We start from the raw sequence: 22,591 nt of genomic DNA on the forward strand, positions 1-22,591 counted from the left end.
TACAAATGTCTAGAAAATGTATGAAATGTTTTCAATTTCTTCTCTGGGTATTGCAAGGGGGAGTGATCTACTAGATCATCAGGAAAAAAATCATCCTTTTCCAGCATTTCTAGATTTATTTTTTTCTCCTGTATAGTGTAAAAGTTTAGGACCAAGAGGCCACTAGACAAGGTATTCTGTATAAGCAAGATATGCAAACTTTGGCCAATAGGGAAGAATTTTAAAAGTTAGATAATCTAGAGAGTTACTAAGATACCAGGAGACTGGAAAGAATAAAATTTACTATGCAGACTCCAAGCAAGAGGTAACACTCAATTCCACATGAGCTGAGGTGGGAAAGAATGGATTTAAAGGACAAGAGTTCAATGAGGATTCACTTACATTTCTTCCCTCACAAAATCCTAGGGCGAGAGAGAGAATCAAAGCCATACATATATAAAATTTGCCAAGGAAACTAAATTGGGACCTATTGTAAACATCAGTGAGGATGGTGTAATTCTTTGAGTTCAGAATGTAAACTACATTTTCAATTTTATGATGTGTACCAAACAGTGATCCATGTGTACAAAACAAATGGACATACAATCTCCAATGTTTTACTAGAAAATGTCTGAAAAATAGTAAATTCTTGAGCACATAATGCACATGATGGATTAATTAACCCTCTTTGAAACATGATGAGGTAGAAATGGGGATTCATATCCTGATTTTCCAGAAGAGAAAATGGAAAAGAAAGGAAGTTACCCAGCCATGGTCACCAAGGAGAATCTCAGAGTCCTGGGTTTTAACCCAGGTCATCCATAGTGCACTCTCTCAACTAGCTCTCTCCCCACCTGAAGATTGATTTTTAATTGATCAGGATCTGTGATTTGTCATCTTCTAGGAAGGCAAAACCAAAAGTGCATACTGGTATAAATGCATGTGTGTTTGCTGAAATAATGGTGATGATGTTTGTAATTTGTAGAACTGTCACAAAAAGTCTCAGCTGGAATGGCATTTTAGAAACATCTTGTTCAACTCCCCTATTTTACAAACAGGGAAAACTGAGGTCCAAAGGGCAAAATTTCTAATCTAAGGCTGCACAACTAAATCTGTCTGAGCCTTTACCCCTATGTATGGGCATTGCTTTCCTTTGACTTCCTGGCCTCTAAGGTAGCATCCAACATCCCCTTCACCTTCCCACTCATGCTACACATCCCTCAAGCCAGCTGTTTTTCCTCATGCTTGTTTCTAGCACACAGATCATCCCTTCAAACACACACACACACACACACACACACACACACACACACACACACACACACACTTTCTCTCTCTCTCTCTCTTTTGCTAACTTTCCCTCAACAAGATCAACAAGATTTTAGTGATTTTACCCACACAGCCTGCTATCATTACTTTTTCGCTGAAAAATATGCAGACTCTTCCCTGCCCAGCCTCACCCTCACTCTAACCCCTTAGCATCACTGACAGTGAGAAAATGTGGGGCTCTCTCCTACCCTTCCTCCTCCACAAGAAAACCTGGCCAGATTATAATTGTCTCTGTGCTGAGCCCTGCACCAATCATAGCATTTAAGCCTCATGCTTTATGAACCACCAAAGCTAGAATTATATTTGTGTCTTACATGTCAAGCTATTAAATCTTGTACTTGTGCCCAGTCTAGAGATTTCTGAAACTATGAATAAAGTGATAATCAACACTCTGAATACTCAGTCTGAGTTAACTGACAACAACAAACAAATGAGGGAGAGAAAGATTTGTGCTCCTACTCTGCCCAACACAGGTGTAATTCCAAATGTCAACAAGGCAGATTCAGAACCATCTTCAGAAAGGCCATTTGGGCGGTAAAGATACATTGTAAAAATGGGAAAAAACCAAAATCAATAAATGTTCTCTTTGGGTAACAAGACAGCCCTCTGCCTTCAAATAGGAATAATGATGGCAGTAAAATCAAGCCACCCAGCGTTACAGATGGGAGGAGAAAGAAAACATCGATAATTGTTTTTGCTTTTGTGTGTGCGTGTGTATGTGTATTTCCTAAACTGCCTTCTCCTGACCTAAAAGGGATCAAGACTAGAATCTGGGGTCCATAGTCCAAAGTAACCAAGGGGCTCAGAAGGTTCCCTCTTCATGGCTTTGCAAGGAATCCATTGGTAATTTTTCATATTTTAAGCAATCAAGAGCATTTGGCCCCATGAGCCCACAGAGGCTCATTCTCTCAAAGAAAATATCACTGAGTTTCCCTAACTTAAGTGACTCTAGGGTCTGGAGCATTTCAAGACCTTGCTGGACTTCTATGTGTTCTGTAAGTAGGGTGATTTCCTTCCTCTGCTATCTCTTCTCTTCTCTGTTCTCAAATGGTCCAGAATCCATGTCATTGCAGAGCTCCTCCCAGGCAGCCCTGCCAGTTGCCCTGCTGCCTGCCTTTCAACCTCCTTCAGCCCTAACTTCTGCAGAAAGCTCCCATGTGGGATGTATGATATGACAGCAAAATCTTCCTTTCCACAATGTGGTTGATCATTTCCCATTTTCTGCAAACATAAATTTGGTGACCCAAATTTGTAAAACCCAGAGGCAGCATCAAGTATAATCTAATCTATCTGACTATTGAATTTGCTTGTTTGCTTGCTAACTTGAACTCTTTTCCCATCTGATATGGCCTGTGGTGCCTGGGCTTGCTGACACATTAGCTCTAGATGAGTGCTCAGGTTCATTTTCTGCTTTAAAGACAGGGCCTGCTGGACTATAGGGTATGGGGCAGGGTCTGACTGGGGAAGATGGGGTGATCTGAAGTCCCTGGAGCTGCTCCTTACTTCCTTTTCTGACAGCCATCCTTCAGTGAGTACTTTGAAGAAAGGAAGGCACTGCTCTCAGGCTCTTTTCAAACTGCCTAGACCCAGGTACTGAGGCCCTAGACTTCATACTAGCCCAGCGTGAACAGTAGCAATGGGTCACTTGGAGGCATGAGTGGAACATGCAGTATGTTTTCAGTGATACCAAATGCTATTTGCCTCCTTATTGCTTGGGGGGCTGGAATAAAACAACATGATGGCTTTATGTTTCATAGGTATTCCTGCCACCCAGCCAAAATGATGAAACTACACTCATCATTATGATTGGCTATCAATGAGGAGGCCAGTTAAAGGACACCCACTTTCTACCTTTTCGCCACAAACTCTCTGGTGCTTCTGCCATCCTCTGATGAGTCTCAGAACATTCCTGGTAAATGATGTGGCTCTACATTCCTATCTTTTAAGACTGTCCTCCAGGTTTGTAGCCTTTAAGCAATAAAAGGTTCTCAGTTTTTGTTCTGCCTTGGAACTTAACACTTCCAGGCCAGTGAGAGGGAAGGAAAAAGGCCTTGTCAGGAAGTACCTCCCTTGTGGAAAATGGGGGCAGGGGTGGGTGCTGGTGTTTAACAACTAGGTCTGGTTCCAGAGTAGAGTATCTCTGTCTAGGGGCTACTCACCAATGTCCCTTTGAGAAGGAAGCCTTAAGTACAGGGTGGGGAGTGAAGTGGATGAATAGGAGGCTTAAGCCCAGGGTGGTTAGGAAGGAAGGAGAGACTAGACATCTGGAAATAGGAGTTCCTACTGTAGAGTGTAGGCTGAGCATCTCTGGGGACTGAGCAGACATGAGTTGTTCTAATCTAAATAAGACTAAGGAACCAGGGCTTGAGCCCATGTAGCCAGATATAAGATGCTATTTAGCTTAAGGTTCTGGACCAATGGGCAGGCCCCGAGGGCAGGTCTTTGGAGAGGAAAATAAAAGTGTTTCTTCACTCTGGGTTCTTACCTGCCTGGGAACTATTAATACAAAGGCAGGTCCAAGGAGGCAGCAGCAGAAGGGAGCAGGTGCAGAGACTGATGGTTTTATGAATAGTGAGAACACTTCCCTTCTGGTGCCGAGGCCAGGAAGACTTTGCTAAGGAACAGTCTCATATTCACCACACAGAAGAGGCTGGGGACTCAGTTGGAGTTACTCCACTTCTAACCTCTCTAATAAGGACAATTTTTCCCCCTCACTAGACAGCAGAGTGGAAAATAAGCAGGAAGAAAATTAAATCTTTTCAAATCATTATTTTTCTTTCATTTCTAGGACCCACTGAGCCCCAAGCACCAGCTGGGACCACCTTCACTGCCTACATTGCCTATACAACCAAGGCTGCTGAAGCCGGGGGGCCAGCAAGTCTGAAAATTTGCTTCTTTAGGCTCACAGGTTCTTTAACAAGGCCCTGCCAATGACCTTGTCTCTGAGATGATAAAATCCTGGGCCCTGGAAGGTTAGTGTTTCTCTCTGGAAAATAAAGGAGAAAGTGAAATAGAAGGGAGTGTGCAGGACCCTTTACCTTCAGCAGCTCTTTTGAAGAAGACCTTGCAGCTTCCACAAGTGAGAGCTCCATAGTGACAACCAGAAGCTTCATCCCCACAGATCAGGCAGGTCTTCTGGGGTGGAAAGTAATAGTCGATGGGCAAAACATGGTCCCTAGCAGTCTCCAAGCTGGAAAGACAAAAAAAGCAATGCAACACATGTCAGTGGGTGGCAGAAATATTATAAATAATATATGGGATAAAAGGCCCCTTGAACGAATACACAAGTGAAGGATTGTGATTAGTACTATTACACCAGTTTTCAATGGTTTTTTATCCCCATTCCCTCCTTTTCCTTAGAAGTCTCTCTACATCACATCCCCTCGCCACCATTCTACAACATATGCTAGCAGAATCCCTATGTTTGAGGCTTTTGTTGAGAAATGATGCACAGTGATGCCGGACATCTTTTAAGCTATCATCAACAACATGTGGCCATTAAAAGACTCATTTGTTCCAGAGCTTCAGAAGTCACCTTGTCTGTTTGTCTGTCTCCAAAAAGATATATGTCTGATTTCTTCCAGATGGACACAAAGCGGAAGGTCCAGAAAGCCAATCCTAAAACCTTCATGGAAGGGTAATTATCAGTTTCCCATTAATCAGTTAGGTAATTGATTCAAGTTTGAACAAATTGAATGTCTCTTATGACCCAAAGGTCAACTTTTGACTTTCCTATGTCCTATGTCTAAGCATTAAACAACACTTAAGTGACATCCTGGGTTAATTTGCATCAGATAGATGACAATCACCTATACCCTCATCCACAGGAGTGCAACTGCTATATTTTATTCTTACTTACTAAAGAGAAAAGGAAAATAAGCCATAATGGGAGCTTGTTTGTTGTGTTGGGTGATTTCAACACTTCACAACAACTCTGTGAGACAAAGCTTATCTTCTAATTATTACATCCATTGTACAGATGAAAAAAGTAAGACTCATAGAGGAGAAGTCCAGGACAATTGGACATCAAGCCCAGGACTATCTGACTCCAAAGACTCTAAGTCCAACACAGTTTCTACTACCCCATTGTCTTCTTGCTACTCATACTTACTTTCTACCAATGGCCATTTGGTTATCATGCTCAGCCCAGTCATGAGAATCCAAGAAAGCATGAAAGGTTATATCCTTCCCTCAACCCCAAGTGAGAAGCCCTGGCAGGGCAAGAGCAAAGAAAGCTTTCACTCAGGCAATACATTACAAGCACTTTATCTTCAAGACACAAATATCAGCCTTTATTCAAGTCCAAAATACAACAGAAAGCACTTGAAAAGTTCTGCTGATATGCAAACTCAGTGGCTGGCTGTGGTGGCCTATTTTTTCTCCCCGTAAGCTTTCCATCTCCTACCCTAACTAGAAAGCCAATAGGAGTCTGTCCACCAAATCAAGGCTAGCAGGGCTATAAGCTCCATAGGAAAGGAGCTGGATTCCAATATACAATTCAGCTAAATTCCAAGAATGACATTCTTTTGGTTAAAATTGTCATTTCCTTGAGTGAAAGCAGTGACCCCATCCTCAGTCCTGAAACAAGGAGAAGGAGCAGAAGTTCTTCACAAGGATCTTCCTCCTCTCCCCACTTTTTTTGACTTCTGTAACTAGTGCAAACAGTTCAAATAAAATCAGAAGGACATATATTTAGGCACTCTATGTGCCAGGCCATTTCATATACATCACCTCATTTAATTTTCCTAGTAACGCTGCCAAGTAGGTCTGTATCATCCCTATATTGCAGAAGAGGAAACTGATGCTCAGAACAATTGAGTAAACTTGTCCAAGACCACACATCTAGTAATTGGAAATTCCAGGATTCCATCCTAGGTAAGTCTGACTTCAAAGCGTGAATCTTAGTCACTGGCAAACCATGTAATGAAAATGAAGGTTGAGATAAGGTAGATTGATTCAACTCAACTCTTAGCACCTAACCCTGTGGACCAGGCATAGAAATAGGTGCTGGGGTATAGTGATGATTGAGATACCTTCCTTGCCCCTAAGCAACTACCACCTAGTAGAGAAGAAAAATAGAAAGGAAACAGCTGTAAAATAACATAGTAAATGATATAATAAGCAGAGTGCAGACTGATTCAGATGAGGGAGCATCTCAAAGAAAGGATTATTTTTTGAAAGACACAAAGGTATGTATGAGTAAATCAGATGATGATAAATGATAATTATTATGATATGGTTATGAAATAGATATCAGATAAACAAAATGGAAACAAGCAGAAAGTAAATAAGAGGTCCTTTTGTAAAGGGATTTTAAAAAATAGAAATGAGGCTCAATGGATATAAAGTTTAAGTTAAGGAAAATGAATAAGTTCTAGAGATCTTTTGTGCAACATTGTGCCTATAGTTAACAACACAGTATTGTGCACTTAAAATTTTGTTATGATGTAAACCTCATGTGAAGTGTTCTTATTTATTTATTTATTTGGAGACAGAGTCTCGCTCTGTCACTCAGGCTACAGTGCAGTGGTGCAAAACCATAGCTCACTGCAACCTACAATTCCTGAGCTCAAGTGATACTCCTGCCTCAGCCTCCCAAATAGCTAGCACTACAGGTACATGCCATCACTCCCAGCTGAATTTTTTTTTTAGAAGCTGGGTCTCACTATGTTGTTCAGGCTGGTCTTGAACTCCAGGGCTCAAGTGATCCTCCCACTTGGCCTCCAAAACTGTTGGTATTACAAGCATGAACCACCGTGCCCAGCCATGATGAATAAATTCTAGAGATCTTCTGTGCAACATTGTGCCTATAGTTAACAATACAGTACTGTGCACTTAAAATTTTGTTATGGGGGTAGATATCATGTTAAGTGTTCTTAATAGTAAAATATTTTTAAAGAAATAGAAATTTTAATCCATAGGAAAATTTAACATACAATTAAACTTGTTTAGTCAAATTTACAATCAATGAATGACTGAAAAAACTCATCAACATTTTGTTTATTATATATGAGTTTACTAAAGTGCATTTTGCACAAAAATAGCTATAATGGAGGAAGAGGAGAAAGAGAAATAATGAAGGAGATTTCAGGATCTGGACTTTTACTAATCACAACCCATTTTGACTAGAGGCTTGAGATAATAACTCTTGGCCTCACCAGACCAGTTTCCCCTTCCCCTCTGCCTCTCTCTGGCTAAATATTTTGGATAGCACTCTCACTGACTCTGACCTAGTGTGGACAAAGGGCATACACTCCATTTCTGACTCATGGACTGACCTTTGGGTATTGGAAATGAAAATTCTAACTGCTGTTTCTCTCCCAGGTTTATATCCTAGAGAAACTTATTCACATGTGTACCAAGAGGCAGGTACAGGAATGGTGATAGAAGTTTTGTTTATAAAATCAGAAATGATAAACATCCACTGACAGGAGAAAGAATAAATAAATTATGGCACACTCATCCAATAAAATACAATTCAGCAATAACAAGGACTGGAATAGAGCTACACATATGTGAATGTGACATGCTAATGTTGTATAGAAGACATAATTCATAATAGCATACATACAATATGATTCCATCACATAAAGTTCAAAAAGAAGCAAAAGCAATCACTACGTTATTTGGGAATGTATATATGAAAACCCATCAAAATGTGAGGGAATGATAAACCCTAAATATAGGACAGTGGTTACCTCTGAGGTGAGGCTGTGGGTGATGATATATGGAAAAAAGATTTATTTATGCATTTATTTAAAAATATTTATTAAAAAAATAAATAAATAAAATAAAAAGATTTATTAAGCTCCTATTACATATTAGCCACCATTCTAGGTCCTGGAGATACAGTGGTGAACAAAACTGACAAAAATCCATGCCCTCACAGAGCTTTCATTCTAGTAGGGTTGATGCAACGGTATTGTTAATCTAAGTAATCAGGGCTCATGAGTGTTCATTTTATTGTTATGCTGTATAATTTATATGTTACATACATTCTTTTATGTGACTATAACAGCACATAATAAAAGAAAAACCTCAGCAGTTTCAAATATCCACTAGATAACATACCAATTGCAAATACAGTAGAGTTTTGCTTTGAGAACAAGTGCAGAATTTACATGTGACATTGTGTTTCTTCCCACCTACCCTGGTTTACATGTTCACTTATCCCGAGGCAGAACATTTGCTTTTATGAGTCGGAAGCAAAAGCACTGCCATATACAATGGAAGGTTTCTGAACCAGAACACCCCTTGCTATTTTTCAATAGTTTCACAATTAATTAAATAAAAATGGATTACTAGAAGCTGTTGGCCTGCAGATACCAGTTCAACTATGGGGAAGTTGGGCTTAGGAACCCTCAGCACCCAGCTGAGATCTTCAACCTCTCTCTCCCTCCCCAACTCTCTCCTTTTTTCTCTCCCCTCCTCTCCCTGCTCCACCCTCCTCCAGCCTAACTTTCTCTAGGAAGGAGGACTTGGGAATACTTTGAAGAGTCTGACTCATTTAAGCAAGTCCCCCAAAGACTGTGGAACCAGGGTGAAATGCAAAAGCCACAGATCAGTCTTCCTTGTTTGGGAGGCGAATGTCAACTCAACAGGGCTTTGGAGCCAGCCAGACCTGGAATGGAATCCTGCCTCCACCACTGAATTTTGAGGAAAGTCATTAAGGCTCTCTGAGCTCCATTTGCCTCGTCTGGAAAGTTGGCAATACTTTCTACTCTAGAGGGTTTCTGTGAGAATTACATTAAATAATACATGCAAAGCCCTTCCCTCTTTGCCTGCCACATGGCAGGTGCATTGTAAGTTTTGATTACCTTAACTTTTTGTCTTACGATAAAAAAATAAAATGTCTAATATACTACTAATAAAAAGAGCATCCTTCTTGGATATACAGAGCTTTTAGAGAAAGGTAAATACATGAAGAGAGATAGAGATAGAGTGAGAGTCAAAGAGAAAGAGAGAGAGAGAGAGAGAGAGAGCACCTAGATGTGCAAAAGCATATCTTTCTTTCTTATACATTCTTTTCATACTTACCTCCTTTTCAAACTACAATGGGTTTAGGAAATCACCAAACATCTTTATAGAGTATAATACTTTTCCTGATGTTTAGTATTAATAACTTAAAATATTTTTTATTAATCATATGTAGAATATAATGACATCTTTATGAACTTTTTAAGATAAAATCAGAGAGTTCAAAATTATTCTCTCCTCATAGATCCCTTGTGCCTACTTCTTTGTGGTTACAAGGACTATTTTGGTGGAAAAGTTGGGGAAGTAAAGGCACATGACAGGTAGCTTCTTTCCCCGATGCCAACATGAGATTTTAATTTTTTTTTTTTGAGACAGAGTCTCACTCTGTTGCCCGGGCTAGAGTGAGTGCTGTGGCATCATCCTAGCTCACAGCAACCTCAAACTCCTGGACTCAAGCAATCCTCCTGCCTCAGCCTCCTGTGTAGCTGGGACTACAAGCATGCGCCACCATGCCCGGCTAATTTTTTCTATATATATTTTTAGCTGTCCATATAATTTCTTTCTATTTTTTTAGTAGAGACAGGGTCTCGCTCTTGCTCAGGCTGGTCTTGAACTCCTGAGCTCAAACAATCCGCCCACTTCGGCCTCCCAGAGTGCTAGGATTACAGGCATGAGCCACCGCGCCCGGCCGAGATTTTAAATTTGATGGCTGTTCATTCATTAGGACATCAGTGTTTTCTTTTAAAAGCATTACTCAAGTTTAATTCATAGCTCTCCAATTCTCTTCAATAATTCCTTTGGTTGAAGTGGAAAGACATATAGGTAGAAGATCTGGTTTTCATGCCCATCTCTTGCCACCTGATAACAGAATGACCTCGAACAAGTCATTTGCCTTCTATTTCTTCACATGCAAAATGAATAAAGAAATATAGACCTCATAAGACTGCTATGAAGATTCAATAAGGTTGTGGAGGTAACGCAGCCCATACCATTGCTGGCACAGTACTTAATAAATGTTCATTATTATAATAATCTCATGAGATAAGTGTAGAGAGGAGAGATAGAGATGAACTAGGTTCTGAAAGCTACCTCTGAGGTGGTATAATTACCTCTTTTTTGCAGATATACAAACTGAGACTTAGAGAAAGCAAATGACTGGTCTAAGCTCATACAGCGAATAAGTGGCAAAACCATAATTCATACCTGGGACTATCCCCCCTCAATCCATATTCTGTCACTATTCTAAACTGCCAATATAATATTTATGTTATAACCTGGTTTTAATTCAATTAGGTTGTTTTAAATTATTTTATTGAGATATAATTCACATACCATAAAATTCATCCATTTTATTATATTCACATCTATTACCAACAGATTAATTTTAGAACAATTTCATCACCCCCTAAAGCAACTTCATATCCATTAGCAGCCACTCCTCAATAGCCCCTCCTCCCAGACTCTCTTAACACTACTTTCCATTCTGTCTCTAAAAACATTTCTTTCATTAATATTTAATGTAAACAAAATCATACAATATATGGTCTTTTGTGACTTGCTTATTTCACTTAGCATGCTTTCAAAGTTCATCCATGTTGTAGCATGAATCAGTACATTTCCTATTATTGTCAGATAATATTCCATTGCATGGATATACCACATTTTGTTTTTCCATTCACCAGTTGGACATTTTGGTTTCTTCCACTCTTTGGCTATTATAAATAATGCTGCAATGAGCATTTGTATACAGGTTTTTGTGTGGACATGTTTTCATTTCTCTTGAGTATATATCTTGAAATGGAACTGCTAGGTCAAATAGGAACATTTGAAGAAACTTCCAGGCTGTTTTCCAAAGTGGGTGCATCATTTTATATTTTATCAGCTATGTATTATATAAGGATTCCAATTTCCCTACATCCAAGCCAACACTTGTTACTTTTTCTTTTTTACTATAGCCATCCTAATTGGTGTGAAGTGGTATCTCAATTTGGTCTTAAGCTGCATTTCCCTAATGACTAATGGTGTTGATCATTTTTTCATTTGTATATCTTATATGGAGAAATGTCTAGTCAAACCCTATATATGATTTGCAAATATTTTCTCTCATTCTTTGGACTTGATTTTCACTTTATGTTTTAATTTTTATTATTTTTAGAGACAGGGTCTCTGTTGCCCAGGCTGGAGTACAGTGGTGCAATCATGGCTCCCTGTAGGCTTGAATTCCTGAGCTCAAGTGATCCTCCTGCTTCAACCTCTTGAGTAGCAAGGACTACAGGCGCATGCCCCCATGCCTAGCTTATTTATTTATTTATTGTTTGTAGATACACAGTCTTGCTCTGTTGCCCAGAGTGGTCTCCCACTCCTGGCCTCAAGCAATCCTCCCACCTCAGTCTCCCAAAGTGTTGGAATTATAGGCATGAGCTACAATGCCCAGTGAATTTAATTTTCTTGATGGTATCATTTGCAGTACAAATATTTTCAAATTTGATGAAGTCCAATTCCTCAGTTTTTTCCTTTGGTTGCTTATACTTTTGGTGTTATAGCCAAGAAATCATTGCCAATGCAGGGTCATGGAGATTTACTCCCATATATTTTCTTCTGAGATTTATGATCTTAGCTCTAGCATTTAGGTCTATGATACATTTTGGTATCATTTCTGTGTAGGTTTGAAGTAGTCCAACTTCATTTACTTGCATGTGGATATTGAGTTGTTCCATTGTTGAAAAGATTATTTTCCCCCAATGAATAGTTTTGACAACATTGTTGAAAATCAACTGACCATAAATGTAAAGGTTTATTTTTGTATCCTCAATTATATTCTATTCATCTATAACTTGCTTATTTCACTTAGCATGTTTATGCCAATACCACACACTCTAATCAGGTTTGGAATCAGGAAGTGTGAGTCCTCCAACTTTATTCTTCTTTCTCAAGATTATTTTGACTATCCTAGGTTCTTTGTATGTCAATAACAATTTTAGGGTCAGATTTTTATTTTCTGCTACAAAGTTAGCTAGGATTTTGATAGGGATTTCCTTCAATCCTTAAGGAGTACTGCTGTCTTAATATTAAGTCTTCTGGTACATAAACATGGGATATTTTTCTACTTATTTAGATCATAAATTCCTTTCCACAATGTTTTGTAGTTTTCATTCTTGCACTTATTTTATTAAATTTATTTGTAAGTATTCTGGTACTTTGATGATATTGTGAATGAACTGATTTCTTAATTTCATTTTCAGATTGTTCATTGCCAGAATATAGAAATATAATTGATTTTTGCACATCAATCTTGCATTCTACAACCTTGTTGAACCTGTTTATTAGTTCTAATAATTTACTATGCATTTCTTAGGATTTTCTATATATAAGATCATCTGTGAACATAGATAATTTTACTTGTTTTCCAATCTGGATGTCTTTTACTTCTTTTTCTTGCCTAATTTCCTTGTCTTGAACTTCCAGTACAATAGTGAATAGAAATGGTGAGAGAACATTCTTATTTTGTTCCTGATCTTATAGGGAAAAACTTCAGTCTGGCACTATAGTATGATGTTAGCTGTAAGTTTTTCACAGATGTCCATTATTAGGTTAAAAAAGTTCCCTCTTCTTCCTAGGTTTTTTGAGTGTTTTAGTCATGAAAAAATGTTGGGTTTTTGCCAAATGTTTTTTTTTTTCTGTATCTATTGAGATGATCATGGCACTGTTGTCCTTTATTATCTTAATATGGTATATTATATTAGCTGATTTTCAGATATTAAACCAACCTTGTATTCCTGAAATAAATCCTACTTGGTCACTGTTTATAATCCTTTTTATTAATACTTGTTGCTAGTATTTTGTTGAGGTTTTTTATTTATCTACTAATACATTCAAAAGTGATATTGGTCTGTAGTTTTTTTATTGTGTCATATCTTTGGTTTTGTTAACAGGGTAACATTGACCTCCCAGAATTAGCTGGCAAGTGTTCCTGCCTCTTCTATTTTTTGAAAGAATTTGTGAAGGATTTGTATGAAAACCTCTTTAAATGTTTGATAGAATTCACCCATGAAGACATTTGGACCTGGGCTTTTTTTGTGAGTAATTTCTTAAAGAATTACTAATCTACTCTCTTTAGTTGTTATAGGCCTATTCAGATTTTTTCTTTCTTTATGAGTCAGTTTAGAAAGTTTGTATATCTCTGGATATTTGTCCATGTCATATAGGTTTATCTAATTTTTTTAGCATGCAGTTCTTCATAGTATTCCCTTTTGATTCTTTTAAAACATTTTCTAAGGTAGGCAGTGATGGCCCCACTTTCATTGTTTATTCTGGTAATTTCAATCTTCTCTCTTTTTTTCTTAGTCAATCTGACTAAAGGTTTGTCAAGTTTGCTGATCTTTTCAAAGAACCAATTTTTTATTTCATTGATTATGATGTTTTTCTACTCTATATTTCATTTATTTCCTCTGTAATCTTTTATTAAATGTTCTTCCTGCTTTCTTTGTTTTTAGTTTGCTCTTCCTTTTCTAGTTTCCTAAGGTGGAAGGTTAAGTTATCAACTTGAGATCTTTTGTCTTTGTTAATACAGGCATTTATAGCTATAAAATTCCCTTTAAGCTATAAATTTCCCTTTAGCTTAACTGTATCCCATAAATTTTGGTAAGATGAATTTTCATTTTCATTCGTCTCAAAGTATTTCCTCATTTCCCTTTCACTTTTTTCTTTAACCCACTGTTTATTTAGAAGCATGTTGTTTAATTCCACAAGTTTGTGAATTTCCAAAAATCTCCTTTTGTTACTAATTTCTAATTATTTCCATTGTGATCAGAGGACTTACAGCAGTTTTTCTTGAATAAATGCTTCTCAGATTGTTACAAGCCTTTGTTTCCTTTACAGAGTTCTGGAAAAGTTAATTTTTATAATTTTTGCTAGTGTTTTTATTGCTTTTATGAAAGGACAGATTTATGGAGGTCCACACTCCACCATTCTGTAAGTCTTACCTTCCAAGTCAGGTTATATTTAATGTGATATAAAAATCATCCCCCCATGTATACACACTAAATCCCCATGATAAAGGAAGAGAGAAGAGAGATTACTCATACTCTTCATTTATTCATTCATCCATTAATTCCTTCATTCAATAATTCATACATTATTAAGGGACAGTTCTGCTAAATTATGGGTATGAAGATGAGAAAGACACAGCCCCCTTTTCATCAAGGAGCTTCATGGCCTGTTTGGGGCTAAAACAAGCACACAAATGATTAATGCAAAATGTAGCAAGAGAAATTCTGTAAAAAGGGCCAAGATGGTGATTACTATACGAGGAGAAAATCTGTTTTGTCTGTAGGTACTAGGGGGTAATGCCCAACATGTACTTAGTCCTATTACTGATCATGCTAGACATTTTACATATTCATTAAATATTTACTCTGAACTCAATTTAAGAGACCAAATGGGGTGTCCTTTGTTCCAATGCATATTAGAGTCTCAAACTTTACATATAGACACAGCTTTGTATAACACACAAATATGAATAGAACAATTACTTGTCACTAGGCATTAGGCAGTTATAGCCCTACTAGTGATTTCCATTTTCTGTAGCTTACATCACTGACAAACATGCCAAGACAGCTGCAGGGGTGGTAGCAAGAATGTTTTTATCAGTGTATCCCACCAACATTACAAATCTGTCTTTTTCTCTTGGAATCACTCTCAGAAATGGGGCTGAACAGACAAATCCTTATTACTGTCATGTCCTTGCATTTCCCAGGCCACATTTGTTGTCTTCTGTGAGCCAAAAATTTTCCAATGGCCTCCTAGCCATCATAGCCAATTGGCCATGGAAGAACTAGCCAGATTGCTTTCTGCAGTGTCATCAAATCTTAGGGCTGAGAGCTGTTTTCACATTCTCTGTTTCCGAAATCCATTGCCAAGGAAAGAGGAAATGAAAGAAAAAAACAACTTGATTTTAATTATCTGTTAAATCTTACTGAACCAATATTTTTCCGAACATCCTCTGTTTGAACTTTTGATACTAGAGAGACTATTTACTGAGGGCTTACTATGTCCTAAGCATTGGCAAAAGTGCTTAATCCCCACAACTATTACTGCAAAGTACATAGTGTTTCTCCGTTTCACAAATGAAGAGCCAGAGGTACAGAGGCATTGAGTGATTTCTTCAAGATCACACTACTAGTAAGTAGCAGAGCTAGGATTTGAATACATGCCTGGCTAACTCCAAAGCCCATACTTTATCCACCTTGCTATATAGCATTGTCTCTTGTTGACTGTCAAAGCTGGATGACCCTTAGAGATCATCTAGTCCAGTGTTTCTCACCTTTAGCTATGCAAATAACTCATGAGGGAGCTTTCTTAAAATGCCATTGGCCCTCCTGGCATTCCCTATTCTAGTTGAAATGGGGTGTAGACTACGAATCTATTTTTTTCAAAGCTCCCGGAATGATTTTAATGTACTATTAGGGCTGAACCCCACTGAACTAGCTAAGCTCCTTCATCATTGTTCATGGGAAAATTTCAGGCCCAGAGAGAAGGAGAATTGAGCAGGAGAAACAGTTATTCAGAAGCAAGTCTAAGATTCAGAACCCAGGTGTTATGATTCCCATGCCATGGTTTTGTTGTAGAACAGTATTTCTCGTCGCATTTTGCGTATTTGATTCTCCTAGGGCTTAGAATCTGGAATGGACAGCCTGTGAAAAATCTATATAATAACTACCATCAAAGAGTCATTCAGCTATACTCTAGAATCCTTTTATTTTATTTTATTTTATTTTTATTTCAGCATATTATGGAGATACAGAAGTTTAGGTTACGTATACTGCCCTTGCCTCTCCCTCCGCCACCCCGAATCAGAGCTTAAAGTGGGTCCATCCCCTAGACAGTGCACATCGCACTTATTATGTATGTATACACCCATCCCCTCCCCCCTACATCTGCCCGACACCCAATTAATGTTATTCCTAAATATGCTCTTAGGTGATTATCAGTGAAACCAATTTGATGGTGAGTACATGTGGTGCTCATTTTTCCCATATTCTATAAAAAAGACATCTGCACTTGAATGTTTATAGCAGCACAATTCACAATTGCAAAGATGTGGAAACATCCCAAGTGCCCATCAATACATGAGTAGATTAATAAAATGTGGTATATGTATACCATGGAGTACTACTCAGCTATAAGAAATAATGGTGATATAGCACCTCTTGTATTTTCCTGGATAGAGCTGGAACCCATTCTACTAAGTGAAGTATTCCAAGAATGGAAAAATAAGCACTACATGTACTCACCATCAAATTGGTTTCACTGACCATTGTTTCTTATAGCTGAGTAGTACTCCATGGTATACATATACCACATTTTATTAATCCACTCATGTATTGATGGGCACTTGGGTTGTTTCCACATCTTTGCAATTGTGAATTGTGCTGCTATAAACATTCGAGTGCAGATGTCTTTTTTATGGAATGCCTTTTTTTCTTTTGGGTAGATGCCCAATAATGGGATTGCTGGATCAAATGGTAGGTCTACTTGTATCTGTTTAGGGTATCTCCATATTGCTTTCCACAGAGGTTGCACTAGTTTGCAGTCCCACTAGCAGTGTATGAGTGTTCCTGTCTCTCTGCTTCTGTGCCAACATTTACCGTTAGAATCCTTTTAAAAGATGTAAAAGCATTAAACAGTATAGCAGCCACCAAAGTGGATCTCACCCATTATGAAATTATCCTCTCACTGGAAAGAGATCATTAAATATTTATTGAGTGCCCTACTATGTGCCAGATGCTGTAAGAAGCACTTATAATATATTAGGGACCAAAAATACAAATATCCTTGTCTCCTATCCTAAGTCTGGTCTGAGGAGACTCACTGTCATTCAGAGTAAGTGTTACAGATCCCCATTTCTCACTTGAGGTAAAAGAGGCTCAGAGTTAAAGACATTTTATAGTAAGTTGGAGTGTCACAAGAGGAAAAGCAAATGGTTTGGGGTAGAGAGACTTGAGTTCAAATCCCACAATTACTGATCACTAGCCATATTACTGTTGGGCACAGGATGAACTTAACTTCCCCACTCATCAGTTTCCTACAAAAGAAGGAAAGTAATATTCTAGCCTCAACAGGGTGTTGTGACAAATGCATAAGAGAATACAAGGAAAACGGCCTGGCACACTCAAAATAAATGGCAATTTCTCTCCTTTTTCTCCATCTCACCCCCACTTCACCTTGGGACTAGAGTCTAGAGCATCTGACTCCCAGTCCAGTGAGCTCTGCAATCATCATGCTGCCTCTGCTGTCAGACACTACTGGTTAAGACAGAAAAGCAGCAGCCTCCATTCACCCTTACCCAAAACTTATACAAACACTAGGAAAAAAATCAGCCTATCTTTAAAGTCCTTTTGTGACTTTGTCTGAGGCAAGGAAAACAGATGATGTAGCTTATGAAATGTGAAAAATGTTCAGCTATGTGTCTGAGGGCTTCAGAAACCCAAAGAAGGAAGATAGCACCATGTCAGCAGACACAACTTGGGTATCAATGAAATGCTGATGAGATTTCAAGCTCAATCCACAACCAGAAAGCCAAGGTTAGACACTTCATGTTGGCCCAAAGAACCCACAGAAGCTAGAAAAACAGCCCCATTGAGATAATCAGCAAGAACAGAGCTTATCCTGATCTCTTAAACAGATGTACAGTGAGGTCTGGCCCAAGGCAAAACAAGGCCAGGTATTAACCTTGACACTTAGGAAAAGTGCCCTGCTCCCAACATAAGAGACTGATTTTCATTGTGGGGAAAGCAGTCTTTGGCAGAAACTAAGTGCACCATCTCATTCCAGTACACATCACAACATATAGCACAATAATAACAGCTGATGTTTGCTGGGCACCTGTGTGTCCCAGCTACTATACTACACTCTACATATGTTAATCTCATTTAATCTTTACAACAAATGCTTGAGGTATACATCATTATCCTCATTTTATAGGGGAACTGAGGTCCAAAAACCTTAAGTGTTCTGCATAAAATCCATAGACACTAAATGATGGCTTCAAAATTTTAACTCAAGTCTCTCTGATTCCAGGATCAACTATTAGACTAAATAGTTTCTCACATCGGATGGCAATCCCCAATGACTCAACCCAGAAAACTATGAGTCATTCTGGACTTAATGTTATACACTTCCTTAATGTACCCCACCTACAACTGCCATCCAATCAGTCAATCAGTGACTAATACCTGTTAATTTTACTGCCTAAGTAGTTCCTCTACACACACACACACACACACACACACACACACACACACACACAGCCTTGCCTTCAAAATAATTGAAACTGTCTTATTCAAGTCTTTCTTCTTCCTACTTGATCCTCTCCAGTCCATAAATTACACAGGACCTCAGAGGAATCCTATCTAAAACATCTGCTTCTGTATCTATCTCCTCTCCCTAACAGCTTTCAATAACCACTTATTGCTTATAGCAGTGGTCTTAACTCACTGATGATTTAGAATCCCCTGAAGAGTGAATTAGCAATATGGAGTACTGATACCACCTTGACTTAGTTTGGGCTCTTCTCAATCTGAAAGTACAAGTGAGACCTGAGGATCTGTAATTTTATTGAATAACCAAGTGAAAACCACTTGGCCTACAGGATACAAAGTCAAAGTACTAGCAGGGTGTGCAGAGCTTATTTCTAGCTCCTTATCGCACCACCTCCACAACCTTTTCCATATAACCTTCCAGTGATACCACCCTGTTTCACTTCTCCAATCTCACCCTGCTATTTCATTCCTCTGTGCCTTTGCTTACCCTGCTGCTCCCTCCAATTTGAACGGCCACACCTTGCCCCTAACCATCTATCTCCTTTGCAACATCATCTCATAATTCAGGTCTCAGCCTAAAAGGCCACCACCTATTCCATGAATCCCTTCCTGACTCAGTATCCCTAGATAGAATATGATTGTGCCTCCACTTTCAAAGAACCTATATTTTATATCACAACTAATCCATGTATGTGTCTGGTTCCCATCCACCATGTGACATTCATTGATGAATTTCTGGTGTCTAGCCCTGACACTTCGTGGGCACCTTTCCCTCAACTCTCCTTCCTCTTTCTTTCCTCCTCTACTCACTCTTAAGCCACAGACCAGAGTTTGAAAACAGCCATGTTACCTCTCAAAGAGCATCTTAATTTGAAGGCCAAGATGGACCATGAAAAACTTTTGAGTCCTAAATTAAGACACTGCTAAACTATATAAGACAAATGAAAACCTCGCTTTCTTTTCTCAAAAAATGCCAAAGATTTTACAATATCCATTTGATCACAGTATCTCTCATGTTTCAGTCATGAAGTTCTTCCTCATATCTAACTCAAATCTCTTAGATTACTTTTTTCCTCTGTCCTTGGTAGAAATGGAGAATAGCCACTTGCCATACTCCTACCTTACCTTACACTCTGTATTACAGATAAACACAGAGGTGAACAAAATGTAATCTAGGATAAAACCTGAGAAGGAAAAAGTGTCATACTTGGCATCTTTTTGAACTAGGTAAAAGTGAAGTGCTAAGAAGCTGGTGGAACTGTCATTGTTGGATAAACACAGATAAAATTGTTCAACTTGATAAACAAGCTCTTTCCATTCTGCAAAGTGGTCATGTGGTCTCTGGCACAGTACTTTCTGAGTTCCTCTTTGCCATTATGATGATGAGACAAGTTGCAGCCAGAGGGAGGCTGCTTTCGCTTATCCCTGGTCGGTGCCTACTCTTCTCCACTGCTCTGCTCTTCGATGTGCCTTAGCATACTAGACTGGAAGTTGGGAGCCTGATAGTTCATTATAAATTTTGACACTAACTCACTGTGTGGCCTTGGACCAGTCACTTTTTTCCCTGACCCTCAGTTTTTTCATCTTATGAAACTCACATTTGTAGAGCACTTCAAGCACATAAGGCACATTCACATGCACTTATCTTGTGGCATCTGCACAACGACCCTGTGAGGCAAACAGATGAGTCAAGGGAAGCTCAGGGAGGTTAAATAACTTGTCTAAAATGGGGGAGCTAGAAAGTAGCAGGGCTGTAATTTGAACTCATTTTATAATACACCAAACTGCCTTGTGATATCTATAAAATAAGGAGGTTAGATTAGAGGATCTTTCATTTAAGAGTTTGAACAACAACAAACAATATGTACAATATTTCATGAATTAAAAATACATTCACATTTATTATCATCCATTCTGTCATTAAAATTATATTCAGTACCTACTATAAGCCAGACACCATAGGCTGGGGATACAGTATTAAACAAGTTGGACAAAGTCCTATCTTAAGCGAGTTTCCATTGGGGTGCAGGGGGAATGCATGAAACACTCATACAAAAAGTTAAATAAAATAATTTCAGATACTTTTAAGTACATCAGGATAAGGGGGGATACTGAGTGACTGAGCAGTATCTTATTTAATCTTCCTAACATCCCTGCCAAGTAGAGATTTTCATTAACTCCATTTCCAGACAGAGCAAAAGAAGGCAGAGAAGCTAAGTGACTTAGCCAGCCAGTGAGCAACACAGCTTGGCCCAGATACCACAACTTCTGACTATATGTTTCATGCTTATTTCACTCTACTGCCTCGCTCCTGGCACTAGTTTTCCAGGAATCCATGACTTACTTTCCAAATGACTGATTCTTGAGTACTTGGTTCTATTAGGCCCTATTTCTGTGAGGAAGATGAGACTTTGGCTAGATACTTTGTGATCATGGGATTAGGAACATCAGGCACCTAGCCTTCAGACCAGGATGTTTGCTGGTTCACTTGTTTTTATCAGTTCCTTAAGAGTAAGTAGCCAACCAGCCTGAGCAAGAGTGAGACCCCGTCTCTACCAAAAATAGAAAGAAATGATTTGGACAGCTAAAAATCTATATAGAAAAAATTAGCTGGGCATGGTGGCGCATGCCTATAGTCCCAGCTACTCGGGAGACTGAGGCAGTAGGATCGCTTAAGCCCAGGAGTCTGAGGTTGCTGTGAGCTAGGCTGATGCCATGGCACTCACTCTAGCCCGAGCAACAAAGCGAGACTCTGTCTCAAAAAAAAAAAAAAAAAAAAAAAAGCGTAGCCAGGACTTGTTTTGTTCACTGTTCTATCTCCAGTGCCTGGCACATGGCTTGGCCTCTAATTAGTGTTTGTTAAATATTTATTGAATCTATGGATGAATGAATGGATGAATGAACCAATGAGAGAGCAAATTAACACAACTTGCAGAAAACTGGGTTGGTGTGTTTCTGGCAAAGGGAACTAAACTACACTCAGATTCCCTCTGGAAGCTTCAGCTGCTTTCTCCTGGAAACAAGCAGGTATGGCAAAGAGACAGGTGGGAGCTGGCAGCCTAGGGGGAGGAGAATGGAACATTATCATACAAGAAGCATACCCAGGCCAGCTGAAAATAAACTGCCCACCCCCAAATAAGTAATTAGGAGAGGACTATAACATGATTTTCTCCCTTTTTTTCTCTCTTAGCCCTGGAAAGCTATACTTTATTCCCTGTACTTCTTAGGCAATGAGGAAATAATGCATCTGAAACGTGGTGATTCTTGCCTTCTGCACATTTTGGAAACTAAAAAGGACAATATTCTGTCTGATAAGGACTACAGTGGTCTATAGATCTTTCTTGGGGCTAACAAATACTGGGCTTCCTGAGGCTCTTTGTTCCACTTTCTTTAAATGTCCTAGTCACAATTTGCCAACATGTGTACTATGCACATATAAAAATAGAGTAGTCTCTGAACACCTACAACTGACTTGGATGAAGAGAAGAATAATACTCATGGAAAGGAAGGAAGCTAAAATTTGTCTAATACTTGTCACACACCACCACTGTAGTACCTACAGTCATACTTATTGAGCAACTACAGTTTCCCATCTATGAAATGGGTACATTCACAATATCTACCTACCAGTTTGTTGTGTGGATTAAGTGAGCTAATCCATGTCAGCTGTTGAGCACGGTGCCTGGCATGTAATATATATGCAATGAGTAACAACATAAGTTGCCACCATCACCACTACCACCATCATTATCACCATCTATGTGCAGAGTTCTATTTTAGGAGCTCTCATATCAACTGTCATACAGTATCCTCCTCACAATATTGCATGGTAGAGGTTATCATCTCCATTTGATACATAAGGAAATCGAGTCACAGTGAAGTATATTAACCTTCCTAAGGTTCTGCCATAAAGAAGAAACACAGCATGAATTAGAAATTGTTAATAGATCCTTTGGACTAGTCCTTCATTGTATCACACAAGGCCA

General features: G+C 38.7%; 1 protein-coding gene across 1 annotated transcript in view; it reads right to left on the reverse strand.

Annotated features, from left to right (window-relative positions):
- AR (androgen receptor) overlaps positions 1 to 22,591 on the reverse strand; it is a 176,107-nt gene that overhangs the window by 72,091 nt on the left and 81,425 nt on the right. Inside the window, exon 2 of the mRNA XM_045538910.1 lies at positions 4,347 to 4,498. Coding sequence (XP_045394866.1) covers positions 4,347 to 4,498 — 152 coding nt within the window. The remainder of the gene's footprint in view (positions 1 to 4,346; positions 4,499 to 22,591) is intronic.

Source organism: Lemur catta, chromosome X (assembly GCF_020740605.2).
Source record: "Lemur catta isolate mLemCat1 chromosome X, mLemCat1.pri, whole genome shotgun sequence".
Taxonomy (NCBI): Eukaryota; Metazoa; Chordata; class Mammalia; order Primates; family Lemuridae; genus Lemur; species Lemur catta.